General features: G+C 38.8%; 2 protein-coding genes across 2 annotated transcripts; one reads left to right on the forward strand and one right to left on the reverse strand.

Annotated features, from left to right (window-relative positions):
* Nucleotides 1–12,284: 12,284 nt before the first annotated feature.
* Nucleotides 12,285–12,890, reverse strand: LOC147606078 (cytochrome P450 76C1-like). Its single transcript, XM_086792898.1, has one exon. The coding sequence runs from the start codon at nucleotides 12,888–12,890 to the stop codon at nucleotides 12,285–12,287; it is 606 nt and encodes a 201-aa protein (XP_086649024.1).
* A 36-nt stretch (nucleotides 12,891–12,926) lies between these two features.
* LOC147606079 (cytochrome P450 736A117-like) lies at nucleotides 12,927–13,861 on the forward strand. Its single transcript, XM_086792899.1, has 2 exons — nucleotides 12,927–13,268; nucleotides 13,790–13,861. The coding sequence occupies exons 1-2, from the start codon at nucleotides 12,927–12,929 to the stop codon at nucleotides 13,859–13,861; spliced, it is 414 nt and encodes a 137-aa protein (XP_086649025.1).
* Nucleotides 13,862–18,959: the final 5,098 nt, after the last annotated feature.

An 18,959-nucleotide genomic window follows, 5' to 3' on the forward strand; every position in this document is an offset into this window, starting at 1 on the left:
TTGACCTAATTTTTGCTCTAGCTCATGATTCCTTGTAGCCAGGGGTGGGCTTAACGTTCCTCTTGAATTAGGAGACCTCTTCTTGATTAACATGGAAGGACTCATGTCCTTCTCGACACTTTCTATACAAAAAAACTTTATCACAGTCTCTAGCTATACTTATGGCTTCTGAAATAGAGGATGGTTTCACATTCTTGATGAGGTTATTCAAAGATATATTAAGCTTCCAAATGAATCGATGGAGAAGAGTTACCTCATCCATCTATGGAGCAAATCGGAGAAGTTTAACAAAAGTTTGGTGGTATTCTTTTAGGGTCTTCCTTTCTTGGGTTAGCTCTAAAAATTTATTCATTTTATCCTCTTGAAATCCTAGAGGACAAAACCTTTCACGAAGGTGTACTTTCATGGCATCTCATAACTGATTCTAGCTCTAGTGGTTAGATTGACAACAATGCTTCTAACTTTTTAGCTCCAATGGTTAGATTGACAACAATGCTTCCAACTAATTTGGCATTTCTTACGATTTTTAGACGCGAGCAAGGGTGAGCTTGCTTCTTTCATTATATCCATTAAAAGTTCAAAACTATCAAATACTTATCATAGCACCACATTTGAAGGCAGTCAGGATTAATACATCTGAGATCTTCATTTTCTTGACAATTACACATCTGGTGCCTTGGGATTGACACATCCAAAGATTATCAGGATTGACATATCTGAGATGATTAGTTTTCTGAAAATTACACACCTAGTATCTAGGGATTAACACATCTAAGAGCATGATCCTTTGGAAATTACACATCCGCCGAGATTCATGTTGTCTTAGATGGGTTCTAGATCTTGGATGATCGTCCTAGTCTCTAAAGCATCCAATGGATGGCATTCACATGTCAACTATTCAAACCTTAATGGAGTTATAATCTTAATAATTTATAATATGCAAGTTAATGAGATATATCTTGAAAATTTTTCTAAACAAGTTTCGGTCTATCCTTCTAGTCAGTCTCTCACTAGTTTCTTAATTTGATCACCCTATGTTTTTCCTCACAAAAGGTTTTCTTCCCAGTCTAATTTCTCAAATTTATTGTACAAATATCTTGCGTGTGCACCCCCAAGATACAAGCACAATTTCATAAGATGATCGTCTCAACATGTGACGATATTCAAATCACTTCTATGGCCAGTAGAGATGATTGATTCGTCCTCATATGATAAACAATCACTTGTTTTAATCCCTTGACAGTTAACCTTTGAAAAACAAATCCTAGGAACTAAGATCGGCTCTGATACCACTTGTAAGGTTCCCCTCTTCCACAAATAGGGGAAACACTTAAGATAGTCCACTAAGTCTTATCTTAGAGAAAATTTCCTACTCATCGACACCTTGACCATACAGAGATTCAAGGATACGATTCATAGGTAAGACCTAGTTCTATCCCGCAGGGGGAGCGTGGTCTTCTAAAATCAAATCACCCATAGGGTAATTGATCACATAAATTGGGCAACTACAAGACTTGATTTCTAGAGGCAATGCTTTTTTCCTCATCCATGCAAGGCACAGCCGCTGGCCTAGTCTTCTAGAATAGAGCTGTCGGAGAACCTATTTATCTAGCGTAGGGCTTTCACTTAATCTGTTGGAAAGATACCCGACTAATCGGGTCCACCCGTCCGTAGGATGGTGCCGTCGGGGCATTCCATTCTCCCACTTTCCACCCTACTCACGCATCAATTTGTTTTCTAATTAATCCTACCACACTGTTTGACATAAAAAAACATGTTCCTTAATTAAGGCCCTTTTCACAAGGTTTATTAAAACAGCCTTTTTTTTTCACAGTACAATAATGCCAAGACAATATTTAAAAGAAAAGTTTATACATGAATCAATTTCATACAAGCCAAACTAGTTCTCTTATTCTTTTCATATTCTTTTCCTTTATACCGCCGATGATCTAGAATTCGGCCTTCCAGCCTCCACATGCTGGGCAAAACCCTACGGGACCATACACCTCATCGTCGGCCGCTAGCGAGGACTCAAGCCGGCCTGTCACCCTCTCAGGCTCCATCGCTCGATCCTCCCGCCCCTCAGAGGGATGTCTGCACACTAGGGTGGGCTAATTTACCGCACTAGCCTGGGCCCTCAGAACTAGGCAGCATCATCACAATAACTTGCCTCAATCGGCAAACCTCATTCTCCCAATGGTATGAGGGATACCATGGGCCAACTCCGGGCCTTACTAACGTCTCCACCGTTCGGCTACACAAGCACAAGAACGGGGCAGCGTCAAGGCAGGGAGAAGTTGTACCTGTACCTTAATTTAATCAAGATAACAATGCATTTACTCACTAAACCATATGACTAGGATCCATGTCACCTTCTTTAAGAAAACAATCTTTTTCTCACAAAGATTTTAGCATTTCAACTTGAGATTGTGATAAGTCATTCTTTATTAAGGCATATGCTATTGCTTAAAAGAATACAAACTTTAATTGGTAAATCAATCAAATAGATCACTATTAACAATTAATAGAGAATCCGGGGCCATACCTCAACCCCTAAGAATGATATATAATTGAAAAACAAAATATGTATATACCTCATAGAAATTTGTCGTTTATCGTTGCCTTTACTCGTTATTATTAACAAGAGCTTTAGAATATAGAGTCTTCTAATACCTTCTCTTATGATTGAAATCATCCAATCATCTCCAAGCTTTATCTCCTCTTACTCATATTGTGACTCTTCTCTCTTTCTAAGATCTATGGCAAAATAGCCTTCTCTTACAGGGCTACGGCATACTATTCTTTCTCTAAAAGAAAAGCTATGGAGTTTTGGTCTCTTCCTCTGAAAGACTATAGCAATCTAAGCTTCTTTTCTGAGATATTAGATAAGAATGAAGGGATAAATGCATCTCAAACTCTAGGATTACCTTGAGGCTACTTGCTATCTTCTCACAGTTTTCTCTATGTAAAGACCCTGACAGAATTAGCAAATTGTTTTGGCCATAACTCTCTGATAAAAACTTAGAATATGGTCATGTAACCAGTCAAAAGAACGGGAAGGGATCTGGTCTACAAGCCTTCGCGGGCAGAATAGGCAAAAACGTGTGAATATAGCCACAAACGCGCCATCTTTGGAAACACGTTGTTTTTTCACATTTTTAGTATGCATGGACTCTAAATGTGTAAAAGTACTCTAAATATGACCTCTTATCACCTAAAATCGAAATTCTATTTTTGGGGATACTTATCTCTTAATAGAACTATTCTTATGTTCTTATTTCTTTTAGGATTTTTGGAGCTAATATTTTTATTCTAACACTTTCCTAATGTTTCTAGCCTTATTGTCTCACTCTTTCTAATTACACTCTCTTTTCTTATTGAAATCTATATTAAAAGAGACACATACATACATGGCTTGGGAGGGACCTTACACTTGTTCCCACGTGTAAACATACATAGCACCATCACTATCTACAAAAAGTGCTAAAACCAAGGCTGTTTTCCACAACAAACTCTATGCTATTTTCACAGCCTCAAAGAGCCCTCACTGAATTGCATAGGATATGGCTTATTGCTCTTCTCTCCACTCTTTGCTGTCCTAGCTGTTCTAGCATAAGAGTTCCCTCTTCTTCTCTGCTGCTGCTGATGCTCACCGTCTCTTTAACTCTGCGGTCGATGCTCCCTCTTCTTCTCTCTCCTTCGCAGTCGACGTGCTAAGAGGGCCCCTCTGCTTCGTTGCAGTTGGCGCCACCTCTTCATCACTACTCAGCTATTGTCGACAGCATATCTGGCGACACCCTCAATAATCACCACCACCATCCACTAAGAACTGGCAGCTACAACACCACAAGGTACCGAGCTCTACAGAGCATGCTATCGCTAGCACCTTCTTTGCTGGAAAGCAAAACTTTTACATCCCATCCCGTCATGACAAAACAACGAACCTCCTTTGCCACCAGCTATAGCAGTCCACCAAAACCCAACCAGGATCACCCTGGCCCTCGACTACTGCAGCGATCATGTACATGAGCTGTGCTACCATGTTCCTCCTTTCCTGCAGAGCCGCCACACCTTTCTTGCTACCGGTTCTCTGTCACCCCCATCCAAAAAAAACCAGCATGGTCACTGCAGCAGGCGGTGGAATACCCTCACACTAAATCTTCCCGACGCACCTTCTCTCTACGCTTCCACATTCATCCTTTCCAGCCGCCATGAGGCATCCATGTGCTTACTAATTTTAGCCCAAGAATCTTTTGCTATGACCTGCGAACCATAGTTATTGTCTCACACTTGGTATAAATGTCCACCAAGAGCACCGCCTATCATTAGGCCGTTTCTCGCTGGTAGCCATACACACTTATGGCAATGTTATTCGGTAATAATCCTTGCTTTGTAATCTCATTGGAGCTTTTCCAAATGTCCTGCCAAGATTTCACTTATACCACATCATCCCGGGGGAATCCAGACCATAAATAAGCCCCTGAAGCCATACAGGGCAATGTCCACAAATAGAGCCTCTGGGCATCCTTTCAAAGCAACCCTTGCCGACTAAAAAAAACAGAGAAATCACCAACTATTTACACTGTACACGTCGGTGGGCTAAAAGCTCGCACTTCATGTGCCAAAGAATCTCCATCCATCCCATGCTGAAGAGAGCTTCGCACCTATATAAAAACTTTCAAAAATGGGCAACCGAGCGAAAAGTTATGAGTATTTTACTACAAGACTATAAAACTGCAAAAATTTCACCTAAAAGTTAGCAACTTTGATCATCAATGAAGTAAAGGATTAAGAAATCAGTTATATGAGTGGAAAGAGCATATAAAGATCTTTCTAGCCATATGATCAATTTTAGAAACCAATACCCGAGTGATGAGTAATTACCGGTTGAAATTTGGATATTAGACCACAAAAATTGTACTTCCCTCTCTTTGCATGAAACCTCAATTTTCACATAGCCTCTTGCCTTTCATCTCCTTCATGATTCAAGCTAGAGGGTAAGGGTTAACATTGCTTAGCAGACAATCGTAAAGATTTACCTATGGTCCCCAAAGTCTTTCCACATGCTCATTACCGCTAAAACCATTGTGGTACCTCCAAAGAAGGGCGACAATAAGGCAATGGCTACCTTGAGAAGTCACAAGTCCACCAAGATAATAACTCCTTATCCCACTTATCATGAATCATCAAAGAGGTCCAAAATTGGGTTAAGCATGAGGAGCTAATGCTAAATGAGATATTCAGATGTAAAGAGAGTGTTTGAATGAGTTATAAATGCATCAAAAATGATTGTGAGTGGCTGGGGGAGCAGTGCCAGAATAGTGCAAATTTTGAGCCTGCACCGCTACTATAGAGCCCAAATTCGCACTGTTCATAACTTTCCCAGCCCTCCAGGAGCAATTCTAATTCATTAGATGACAAATAATGTATTTTTATACATGATTAAAGGTATTTTTATTTAGTAAATTACTGTTTTTATAATTCATGTACTCAACTTCATTATAATAAGAAATGATCCTGAGTGGCTAGGGGAGCAGTGCCAGAACAGTGCGAATTTTGAGCCTGCACCACCGCTGCATAGTCTAAATTCGCACTGTTCTAACATAGCTTCCCCAGTCCTCCAGGAGCAATTCTGATGCATTAAATGACAAACAATGTAATTTTACACATGATTAAAGCTATTTTTATCTTATAAACTATTGTTTCTCATAATTAGTGTACTCAACTTTATTATAAATGAATAAAAAATGATCTTGAGTGGTTGGAAGAGTAGTGCGAGAATAGTGCGAATTTTGAGCCTGCACCACCGCTGCAGAGCCTAAATTCGCACTGTTCTAGCATAGCTTCTCCAGTCCTCCAAGAGCAATTCTGATACATTGGATGACAAACAATGTAATTTTACACATGATTAAAGCTGTTTTTATCTTATAAACTATTGTTTCTCACAATTAGTGTACTCAACTTCATTATAAATGCATCAAAAATGATCGTGAGAAATGCATCACAATTAGTGTACTTAACTTCATTATAAATGCATCAGAAATGATCGTGAGTGGCTGGGGAAGCAGTGCCAGAATAGTGCAAATTTTGAGCCTACACCGCCATTGTAGAGCCTAAATTCGCATTGTTCTGGCATACCTTCCCCTGTCCTCCAGGAGCAAATTTGATGCATTATTTCTCACAATCAGTGTGCTCAACTTCATTATAAATGCATCAGAAATGATCCTGAGTGGCTGGGGGAGCAGTGCCAGAATAGTGCGAATTTTGAGCCTACATCGCTGCTACTACAGAGCCTAAATTCGCAGTGTTCTGGCATAGCTTTGCACTTTTCTGGCATAGCTTCCCCAGTCCTTCAGGAGCAATTCTCATGCATTGGACGATAAACACTATATTTTTACACATGATTAAAGGCGTTTTTATCCTATAAATTACTGTTTCTCACAATTAGTGTGCTCAACTTCATTATAAATCAGAAATGATTTTGAGTGGCTATAGGGGAGAAGTGCCAGAACAGTGCAAGTTTTGAGCCTACATCGTTGTTGCATCGCTGTTGTTGCAGAGGCCAAAATCGCATTGTTCTGGCACAGCCTCCTTGGTCCTCCAGGAGCTTTTTTGATGCCTTGGGTGACAAACTGACACATGATAGACACTCCATGCTAAACAAACATGATGACACCAAGACATTGTAAGAGAAAGTTAAAATTTTAATTTATCAGATTCGAGAGTTTTTGGTTTCACCAAGAGTTCTGACATTGCCCAATCCGTAGTAGTAACAGAGGATGTGTCGATACCGCTAGGAAGAAGCTCTTGTAATTAACACAACATCAACAAGTCCATCTTGTATATGTAATAATATACCCAAAGTATGTGTATGTAGGAATCTACCCAAAGTCGCATGAAGGCCACAGATGCATTTGTAAAGAGGAAGGTAGGGGCATGCCAGAAGAAGTTGCTCAAGCCAATGAGGTGATAGCTCAAGTGGTGAAGGTGTTTGCCTAAACCCTCAACCCTTCTTGGTAGACCTTATCTAAGCTATGGCTTTCTATGCTTCCTTGCCCTTCACAAGTCCTTTTCCTCTTCTCTCTTCACAAACCCTCCCTTTCCCTTCACAAGTCCTTATCCTCTTCTCCTTTCACAAGCCTTCCCTCACCATCACAAGCCCTTCTCCTCTTCTCCCTTCACAAGCCCTCCCTCACCCACTACAACAAAAAGTGGGGTTAGCGAGACGATGGCTATAGCATTGCTCTTACAAAAGGATCAAGAAAAGTGTTAGGGTGTAAGCGTCACTATTTTTTGGACACTATAACCACCGTTATATCCCACGTTATAACCATCGCTATATCCCATGCTATTTTTGTCGCTCACAGACGTTGTTAAAAACATCAGCATCGCTATTTTTTTCGCTCAGCAGCATTGTTAAAAATATCAGCATCACTATTTACCCTGCTCAGCGGCACTAATAAAAAAATCAACGTCACAATTTTCGTCGCTCAGTGACGTTGATAAAAAACATTAGCGTTGCTTTTTTTGCCGCTCATCAGTGCTGTAATTTTTTTTGGGGGGAAGATTGGGGCTAATGTCCCAATCTACCACAAAAAAAAATAAATTCAATATATTGAGAATAATTCTAATTTGTACAAACACACATATCGACATATTAAAATACAAAATGAAACATAGTAACTCCCGAAATGTTAATTGTATGAAATCCCAAATGCCATAAAAGGAGAGTTACATCCAAAATGCCATAACAAGTGAGTTACATTGAGTATGAAGTTTCACAACATTAAACACAACTTAATGCATTATTACAACAATAAGCTTTATGCAATAATGCATTAAGCATAAGCTTAATGCTTATGTTTAATGTATTGCATTATTCATTCATGCATTAACCTTATGCTAAATGTATTATTGCATTATGTATTAATTTTAATGCATAATGCATTAATGCATAAAGCTTATGTGTATATAATGCATATACATAATGGCTTATGCTTAATGTCTTAATGTGTTGATGAATTTTGAACTATGCAGTATACATAAAGCTTAATGCATAATGCATTAAGAAAAAACCGTTATGCATAATGCATTCATAAGCTTATGCATAATACTTAATGTATAATGCATTAAGCTAATTATTGTATAATGCATTATTAAGCTTAATGCTTTATGTATTATTAAGCTTAATACATTCAGTAGCATTATGCATTATTAAGCTTAATACATTCTATATTGCACTATGCATTATTAAGCACAAATGCATTATGTATTATGCATAATGCATTATACTTTTTGCATTATGCATCATGAGCTATGTCTGTATATGTGTATGGATAGCGCATACACATAGTTCATAATGCATAAGCTTAATACATAAGTTAATGCAATATTGATTTATGCATAATTTGTTAAGCTTAATGCATTAATCTTAATTCATTATGCATAAACTTACGTATAATGAAATATTGCATTAACTTATGTATTAAGCTTATGCATTATTGCCACTCGGGTGGTGATAGCTCGAGGTCTTATCAGAGTCGTCAGCAATCTAGTAGTGGGCAAGCTGGGTGCGGTGGATGTTTTAGGGAAGGTGCGTGGTCACCTTCACCTATGGTGGCAACATACAATGTTCCCGAGGAGTGTGGTATGATTTACTATACCCTTGATGAGGAGGGCATGCCTTTTATGGATGACATGGGATGGAGGGTTTATTATACCTTTTATCAATTAGTCAACCAAACCTATAAATATGCCTTCAAACCATGGGAAGAGCATAAGGATAGAGATTTCATGTATGTGGTGTAGTGCATGTATGAGCAGTTCCCAAACCCACCACACATGCATTTTTCCGATGAGTAGGTGAGGAATCACATGAATCAGATAAAGATCCTCAATAATAGAAGGTACTCACCCTCAGCAAAAGGCGGCACATGGGAGTCAACTAATATTGAAGGATGGTGCAACGAAGGATGGATCCGAAGGAAAGGCAAGCTGGCTCGCATGACTTGTAAGCTTTGTCTTTGCCATTTTTCACTAAGCCTAGTTCATTTGTCATCGTGATTTCATATCTCATGCATGTTGTAATTTGTTGTACGAAAGGGTAGTAGGTCGCTCCCTAATGGCTTGAGAGGATAAGTACTACAAAAGCAGCACAAAACTATGAATGTAATTTGCAATATAATCCATGACATTGTATTGCAATTATTTTTTATGTTTTATGTGATTAAGTTTTTTTTAAAATGTGATTAAGTAGTGTTTAAATAATGTGATTTAAAAAAAATATCAGGGATGGAATAGGGGAGAGATGTGGGGACACATGTCCCCACATCTCTCTCCCATTCCTTTCCCTTTTTTTTTGTAGATAGCCTTCAGCTATAGTCATGTACGGTTATACACACTGCTATAAGTGTCGCTATATTTGCAGTTATAAACATGACTGTAGCTGCGTGCTCATAGCCGCTTAAATGTTTTCCCATAAATAGTTTCTTTTAAATTTGTACAGATCTAGAGGGTGTTGTGCTCTTTGTTTGTTGTGGTGTACTCATGCCTTATGAAGTACTCATGGATCAAGTCCTATAATAGGTATTGCCAGAAGAGGCTTTGCATGGGCCATGATTGTGCTTTACTTCTAAGACATGTCCACACTACAATCACATATAGGGTTTTCTTTTGTATGCTTTTCAAACCATTATAACTAGGTTTCTTTTTGATTGGTTGGTTGCACTGCTTTGCTTGACGTTGAGTGATCAATTGGATTATGCTTCAGAGATGTGCTTCTATGCTTCTACTATATGCTACCTACAAAATGTAGAATTTCCTCTTCTCCTACTTAGGATCAAAGAGGAGAGATATGGTGAGCTATGGTGCTCTAATACCAAATTATGAAGTTGGGGTTGCTCCTCTCTTTTCTCTCTCTCTCTCTCTCTCTCTCAAATGAGCGAGAAGACATGATAGCGCGAGAAAGGATAGACCATATAGAAGCTTATTCCATTACACACGATTATATTTTGATGTGGATTGGGATTGTATCCCTTAATATATGTGAATATTCCTTAACGTCTCGATGCCCCATGCAGGGATTTAATATTCACGTGATCACAAGATTTTTTGTGATAATAACACATGTGAACAAGTTATTCACATGTTCTCATGTTACCGTTCACAAAATAGCAGGTCACTTGCCATTTGGGAACCCCTTAAAAGCTTGGCTACACATGGGAATAAGCTATTCACATGTTCTCATGTTACCATCTTCACATAATAGCAGGTCAGTGGCCACCTAAGAATATTTTTTATGCCTGACAAAGATATTTTTTTTAGGCCCTTGTGAAAGCTTTGTGAATATAACATGTGATCACAAGATTTTTTGTGTTATTAACATATGTTATTAACATGTTCACATGTTCTCGTTTACGTCAGTGAAATCCCTGGCCCCATGTAACTCTTCGGGTGGTTGCAGGATCAGGGTGCCCAGTTTTGTCCACTTAGGCACCCTATAAATAGTTTAAAAATAGGCATTTATTTACCTTTAGTGGCTAATCTCTCCTAGCTAACGAAGGAATTTCCTTTCAAGTTCTATTTTTGGAACATCACATGCAAAGTTGGGAATATAGTTGCATAATCTGATTAAGCATTAGATAGTTGAAAGTCCTCATTTCCTTAGGTACAAAGTCAATGTATACACCCTGTCCCAAATTTGGATTAATTCTATAAAATGCTAATATCTTTTACATATAAACTTATATGAGATTCCCAATGTGTACCGTAGATCTTCACATAATATAGAGCTTAACTTGATTTTTTTGAGAAAATTTTAAGCTATTTGTCTATTTTCTTTAAATATTTGAAGATCTTTAAAGTGTTATAATATACGCCACTTTTTGTACCCACAATAACTACCACTTACAATGCTCAATCTTGTAGATCAAAAGAGTGGTAGATAGTGAGACATTATTAGAATGTGGTGTTTAGTCAAAATTACAAATCTAATGGTTGGATTTTTAATGATCTCTTTTTCAAAATTCTTCTAGGCTATCAGAAGATTCGTAAATATTAGTAGTCTAATTATTAAAATTATATTTTTTATGTAAATCATCTAAAACCTATTGGGACTAGTGTACTTATAATGGTGCATCTATGGAAAAAAAATTGGATCACTCTAAGCATGGAAAGATCATTTTTAAATCATTTCATTGTATTTTTGTTTAATTTTGATTATCTAGACTAATTTGTATTAATTTAAGTTATACCCCCGAAATTCTCTCTCCAAGCATTGTCCCAGTTCAGCATAAACTAAACAAAACTAGACACCCTGATCTTGCAACAACCCCTTCACATCTCTTGGATTCACATTATCTTAACCTTAGTCCTCATCAAGGCCTTACAATTTAGAACATTACAATTGATAATCATTACTAGGCAAAATTTGCATTACACACACACTTTATCACACTACTTTCAAGAACACTTAAACCTCTCAACAATGACGTGGGAAACCAAAAAGAATCTCTTTGACTTTCTTTTAGATTTCAGATATTCCCTTAGTGTCATATGATAAAGCTGAAGAAAATATTGATTTTCGGGACAAAATTGCAAACTCTTCTACCTCTTACCCCTTCATAAAAGTTTTTGCCTCTTGCCTCTTATCCTTCATAAACTCTTTTATCTCTAATTTACCCTTCATAAATGTATCTAAACTGAATAAAATGTAGAAAAACTCTTTAGGGTGTGTAGGCTTACGATCTCTAATAGAGTCTTAGATGTACTCGCCAAACCATTGTCATGCAAAGTAAAATGTGTTGAAAAAAGTATAGTAACACATCATTATATGATAAAAAATAAGCAATGATACATAAAACTACATATACATGTTATATAATGTGATTGATCAAATAAAAAGATAATATACAAAACAGATGATATGGGATCAAAAAATAGTAAGAGTACATGATATGGGATCAGAAATTAGTAAGAATATATAGTACATAATATGATTGTGAGAGCAAATAGAAACATAATGTGATTTAAATAACGTAACTAATTCCTAGTTGATGAGAGGACTCCTCTCAGTGCCCCGTATGCCCTTTTTACAAACACCACACACCACACACACCCACGAAAAACATTACAAGATAGCATCATTTGGGGTAGCCAACGGGGTTTGAACCCATTACCTCGGGCACATCAATCAAACACCTTAACGACTACAACAAACCTTGGGCACAAGTCAAAACACTATGTATATAGATGGTTGAAATTAGAAGATCATAAGAGGCAACACATTACTCATGCCATATGGAGTACTCGTGGATGAAGACGTGTAATAGGTATTGCCAGAAGAGGCTTTGCACGGGCCATGACTGTGCCTGACTTCTCTCAGACATGTCCACACTCCTGCCAGTCATGAGTTTCCAATCAAAGCAGTGTACAAGATTTGAAATCGTGAGCTCCACTATGGGCAAAGCTAAGGGCATGCCAAGGCAACTACGCTTTCTTACTCCAAAAGGCAGTAGCTCAAAGTCCTCCCCTCGCACATCAACCATGGTATTATTCAAGAATCTATCAGGTATGAAGGTGTGTGGATCTTGCCAAACACATGGGTCTCTTCCTATTGCCCATACATTTACTAGCAATTGTGTATCTTTGGGTATGGCAAATCCTCCCAATTTGCAAGCTTCTGTTGACATGTGTGGTATCAAAAGGGGCAGGGGCGTGTGCAAGCGTAGTGTTTCCTTCATCACCACAGCCTTCATGTAGGGTAGGTTGTGTAAATCGGATTCCTCCACCAAGCGTTGGGTTCCCACCACACTATCTATCTCAGCACGAACCTTTCTATCAGAACCCAAGAGGTAAATATTCTCATGCAGCAGCTCGCAAAGCACGGGCATGCATCCCCTTTGAATCTCACACAGTGTGTAGAGAATATGATAGAGAACATCATATGCCGCATCCTCGTTAGCAAGAGCTTGTCCGATGTCGCCAACGCTGAGCTGGGCAGAGCCTTGAAAGATCTCATCCATGAAGCTACTGTTTTGTTCCAAAGGCCTGTCATTGGTGATGTTATACCTTTCCTAGGATTCCTAGATGGCAAGTTGAAGCGCAGCATGGACGAGCTGCACCGGCTCGCTGATATTCTCTTAGAGGGGTTGCTGCACCAACGTCAGGACTGCACCGTGCAGGCTGCAGATAGTGGTCCACAAGACTTCCTTGACATTTTGTTGTCCTCAAAGTCGTTGCGGCGAGTAGACATCAAAACCGTGTTGTTGGTAATTGCTTTTTCGCGAATTATTAGAAGTAGGCCATTTTTGTCGTTTAAAAAAACCTAACCTCCATGATGCCACTCTCGAGCATCATAGTATACGGCAACATCACAACGTGGTAGGTGCATGTTCTCCATTTGAGGAACTTCATCTTCTTTTTTCGACTAGCCTTAGGCCCAAGATCCTCTAGTAGTTATTGATTTTCCACCGCCCATATGCGTTTAATTATTTGCCCATAAGTGATGCCACCAAGGAAGCACCAAGAAGGGTTTAGGGTTTAGGCAAACACCTTCACCACGTGAGCTATCACCTCATTGGTGGCTTGAGCAACTTCTTCTTGCATGCCCCTAGCTTCCTCTTTACAAACATTGGCTTGAGGAACTTCTTCTTGCATGCCCCTAGCTTCCTCTTTACAAATGCATCTATGGCCTTCATGCAACTTTGGGTAGATTACTACATATACATACTTTGGGTATATTATTACATATACAAGATGGACTTACGTGTTGACGTTGTGTTAACTACAGGAGCTTCTTGATGGCGGTATCGACACATCCTCTGTTTTACTGTGGATTGGGCAATGTAAGAACTCTTGGTGAATCAACAAACTCTCGAAAAGGTTCGTGCTGAGATAGATAGTGTGGTGGGAACCCAACGCTTGGTGAAGGAATCCGATTTACACAACCTACCCAACATGAAGGCTGTGGTGAAGAAAACACTACGCTTGCACACTCCCCTGTCCCTTTTCATACCACACATGTCAACAGAAGCTTGCAAAGTGGGAGGATTTACCATACCCAAAGATACATGATTGCTAGTAAATGTATGGGCAATAGGAAGAGACCCATGTGTTTGGCAAGATCCACACACCTTCATACCTGATAGATTCTTGAATAATACCATGGTTGATGTGCGAGGGCAGCACTTTGAGCTATTGCCTTTTGGAGCAGGAAGGCGTAGTTGCCCTGGCATGCCCTTAGCTTTGCCCATAGTGGAGCTCACGATATCAAATCTTGTACAGTGCTTTGATTGGAAGCTCATGACTGGCGGGAGTGTGGACATGTCTGAGAAGTCAGGCACAGTCATGGCCCGTGCAAAGCCTCTTCTGGCAATACCTGTTACACGTCTTCATCCACGAGTACTCCATATGGCATGAGTAATGTGTTGCCTCTTATGATCTTCTAATTTTGACCATCTGTATACATAGTGTTTGGACTTGTGCCCAAGGTTTGTTGTAGTCGTTAAGGTGTTTGATTGATATGCTCGAGGTTATGGGTTCAAACCCCGTTGGTGGCTACCCCAAATGATGCTATCTTTTAATGTTTTCCGTTGGTGTGTGTGGTGTGTGGTGTTTGTAAAAAGGGCATACAGGGCCCTGAGAGGAGTCCTCTCATCAACTAGGAATTAGTTGCGTTATTTAAATCACATTATGTTTCTACTTGCTCTGACAATCACATTATGTACTATATATTCTTACTAATTTCTGATCCCATATCATGTACTCTTACTTTTTTTTGATCCCATATCATGTGTTTTGTATATTATCTTTTTATTTGATCAATCACATTATATAACATGTATATGTAGTGTTATGTATCATTGCTAATTTTTGATCATATATCATGTGTTACTATACTTTTCTCAACACATTTTACTTTGCATGACAACGGTTTGGCGAGTTCATCTAAGACTCTGTCAGAGATCGTAAGCCTACACACCCTAAAGAGTTGTTCTACATTTTATTCAGTTTAGATACATTTATGAAGGGTAAGAGGTAAGAGGCAAAAACGTTTATGAAGGGGTAAGAGGTAAAAGAGTTTGCAAATTTGTCCCAAAAATCAGTATTTTCTTTAGCTTTATCATATGACACTAAGGGAATATCTGAAATTTAAAAGAAAATCAAAGAGATTCTTTTTGGTTTCCTAAGTCATTGACAGATTTAAGTGTTCTTGAAAGTAGTGTGAGAAAGTGTGATGCAAATTTTGCCTAGTAATGATTATCAATTGTAATGGTCTAAAATGTAAGGGCTTGATGAGGACTAAGGTTAAGACAATGTGAATTCAAGAGATGTGAAGAGGTACATGGGGCATAGAGACGTCAAGGGGTATTCACATATATTAAGGGATATGCATAAGCTTATGAATGCATTATGCATAATGGTTTTTTCTTAATGCATTATGCATTACGCTTAATGTATAGTGCATAGTTCGAAATTGATTAACACATTAAGACATTAAGCATAAGCCATTATGATGTATATGCATTATATACACATAAGCTTTATGCATTAAAATTAATACATAATGCAATAATACATTCAGCGTAATCTTAATGCATGAATAAATAATGCAATGCATTAAACTTAAGCATTATGCAATAAGCTTATGCTTAATGCATTATTGCATAAAGCTTATTGCATTAAGCTGTGTTTAATGTTGTGAAACTTCATACTCAATGTAACTAACTTGTTATGGCATTTCAGATGTTACTCTCCTTTTATGGCATTTGGGATTTAATACAATTAACACTTCGGGAGTTACTATGTTTCGTTTTGTATTTTAATATGTCGATAAGTCTTTTTGTACAAATTAGAATTATTCTCAATATATTGAATTTATTTATTTTTTTGTGGTAGATTGGAACATTAGCCCCAATCTCCCCCCCCAAAAAAAATTATAGCACCGATGAGCGGCAAAAATAGCAAGGCTAATGTTTTTTATCAACGTCACTGAGCGACGAAAATTGTGACGTTGATTTTTTTATTAGTGCCACTGAGCAGGGTAAATAGCAACGCCGATATTTTTAACAATGCTGTTGAGCGTAAAAATAGCGACGCTAATGTTTTTAACAGTGTCGCTGAGCGGCAAAATAGCGTGGGATATAGCGATGGTTATAACGTGGGATATAACGATGGTTATAGCGTCCAAAAAATAGCGACGCTTACACCCTAACACTTTTCTTGATCCTTTTATAAGAGCCATGCTATAGCCATTGTCTCGCTAACCCCACTTTTTATTGTAGTGGGTGAGGGAGGGCCTATGAAGGGAGAAGAGGAGAAGGGCTTGTGATGGTGGGCAAGGCTTGTGAAAGGAGAAGAGGAGTAGGACTTGTGAAGGGAAAGGGAGGGCTCGTGACGAGAGAAGAGGAGTAGGACTTGTGAAGGGAAAGGGAGGGCTCGTGACGAGAGAAGAGGAGTAGGACTTGTGAAGGGAAAGGGAGGGCTCGTGAAGAGAGAAGAGGAAAAGGACTTGTGAAGGGCAAGGAAGCATAGGAAGCCATAGCTTAGATAAGGTCTACCAAGAAGGGTTGAGGGTTTAGGCAAACACCAAGTCTTTTACAATGTCTCTTTCCATTCTAATGACTTTTGTAGTTCTTGTGGTTCTAGCTTTCATTTATACCTTAGCAAATGGTGTTTGCCATACTCTTCTAGTTCCTGTTGGTTCTCTATGCCTAGAGACAATGCTATTGTAGAGTATAGGTACAAAAGTAACCCCTTAGGGTGCTGGCATAACCAGGGTAGAATCCAAAATTTTCTAAAGAAGTAGACTTCTCTATCAAAATAATCTTTTCATAAATCTTAGGAATAATTATTCCACCTAGAAACAGGGACAATGTCTTGAATAAAAAATTTGCAACTTTTCCTTCGTGGCTCATGGCATTGTGGTAGATTATCATCTTTGCCCCTTAGACAATTTGGGTAGGTAGTGAGAGAGAGAGCTACGTCTCGGCCAGAGTACTCCCTTTTATGTCACTGCAAGAATTTGTCATTGAATTCAAACGTACTCTACGAAATAAAATAATTAAGGAAACATAAATCTACATATCACTTCTTCACACACACACACACACACATAGAGAGAGAGAGAGGGAGAGAGAGAGACAGAACCCGAGTCTCATCTAACACAAACAGTTGGTCTTTCCAAAGGTTAATAGAACTTTTGCTATCTTCTCCTACTCTGTTAATCCACTCCTTTGTGGATTCATTCAAATTATCATAGCCATATTTGGCACATGAAGCTCCATGAAGGTTCTATCGTCTGGCACAAAGCCATCATATTTGAACTTCTGTGCTTTGCCCAAACATATGCTGAGACACTCTTTACTATTGTAATTCTCCTCCAATTCTAAGTCATCGTCATCTTCTGAGACAAAACCACTGCTAGCACATAGAGAAAAATCTTCCCTAAGATTGAAAATATTTTGAATGTTAGATAGTAGCACATAATGTTTGTTATCCACAATGAATTCTCGTAGTACTAGCAATATTAGACCACACTGGTCCACTTTATAGAGATCTACATCCAAGAGGTCTTTGTATGGTGCATGTCTTAAAAGCACCAATATCCATAGACTTGGCCTCCTCTTCCTCCTGTAGTACTACTAACTATATCTCTTCCTCAACTTCTGCCTCATGAGAAGGTAACTCATCTTCTTGGGGAGTCTCATCTTCAATAGTACCTTCATAGAGTAGTTCTTCACCTCTTTCAGGAAGCTCTTTATAGAGGGAGTGCAAGTAGCAGAGGAACCCCAATGGTTCATACAACAGCTTGCAGCAACTCATGTGTGTGGTACACCAAGTAGGCTTGTAGGAAGATGAGAGTTGCTGGTACTTCTTGTATAAAAATTTGTTTGCCTTCTTGCTTGGTGCACAATCCAGCAAGTGTACATAAACCTAATCCCTTAGGAGCAGCCTTTCTACTGCCTTTTCAAAACCGTCCCTCTGTTTTGACAGGTACTCTGCATGCTGGTCCAGAATTGACTCTACTGGGGGCAAAGGCTTGTTAAACATCTCAGCAAAAGCTCTAGTGCTTGAGATATTAGAAAGACTTATTTTGTATGCAAAACTATTATTAGCTACTTGGGCTAATATATTGAATACAATTCTCAAAATACTTATGTCGTGGAAGTGGAGTAACACATATGAGGGGAGAAATTATACCCAATAGTGTATTGATGGTGATGTCGTGGAAGTGGAGTAACACGTATGAGGGGAGAAATTATACCCAATAGTGTATTGATGGTGATGTCTACTCTATCTCTTGTGCTATGCTTCACATTTATCAATTAAATTCAAGGATATGCTTTAATCCTTGATGTATATATAAGTTTTGATTGATTCTTCAAAAAGTACATGAGGTCCCATGACATACGATGTTTTGTTTGTTGGAATTAGGGTTGGAGGAAAGCACACAAAGCTTGGAGAAGAAGGAGCAAGAATGCACACAACACAAAGTATTAGATTGTGTCAATATACAAAAGATAAGTTAGCCCTAGAAGGATGGGCGTATATACAAGCCGGGGGAAAAAACCTCCTAAAGAGGGAAAAAGTGCCCCGGCGGTCCTAAGTGTGTTCACACACATCACTGCCTATATATATATGGCAACAAATCTCCCCTAGAAGTGATGGTGTCAACGAGAGCTGGCACTCATGTATAGGGGAGTGCCATGCCCGAAGTAGATCAATCTACAAAGGAGAGCAAGCCCAAAGCTTTGCGGAAAGCTTCGAACTTCTCAACGAGGAAGCACCTTTGTGAAAAGATCGGTGAGGTTGTCCTGTGTTAGCACATAGGCCAACTGATCTCTCGTACTGAGAGTCTCTCCCTGACATAGTGATAATGCACCTCAATGTGCTTTGTGCGATGTGCTTTGTGCGAGCATGAAAAACTGGGTTTCTCGCAACTGCCAATGCGCTCTGAC

Source organism: Cibotium barometz, chromosome 58 (assembly GCF_041138505.1).
Source record: "Cibotium barometz isolate CiBa-2024 chromosome 58, ASM4113850v1, whole genome shotgun sequence".
Lineage (NCBI taxonomy): Eukaryota > Viridiplantae > Streptophyta > Polypodiopsida > Cyatheales > Cibotiaceae > Cibotium > Cibotium barometz.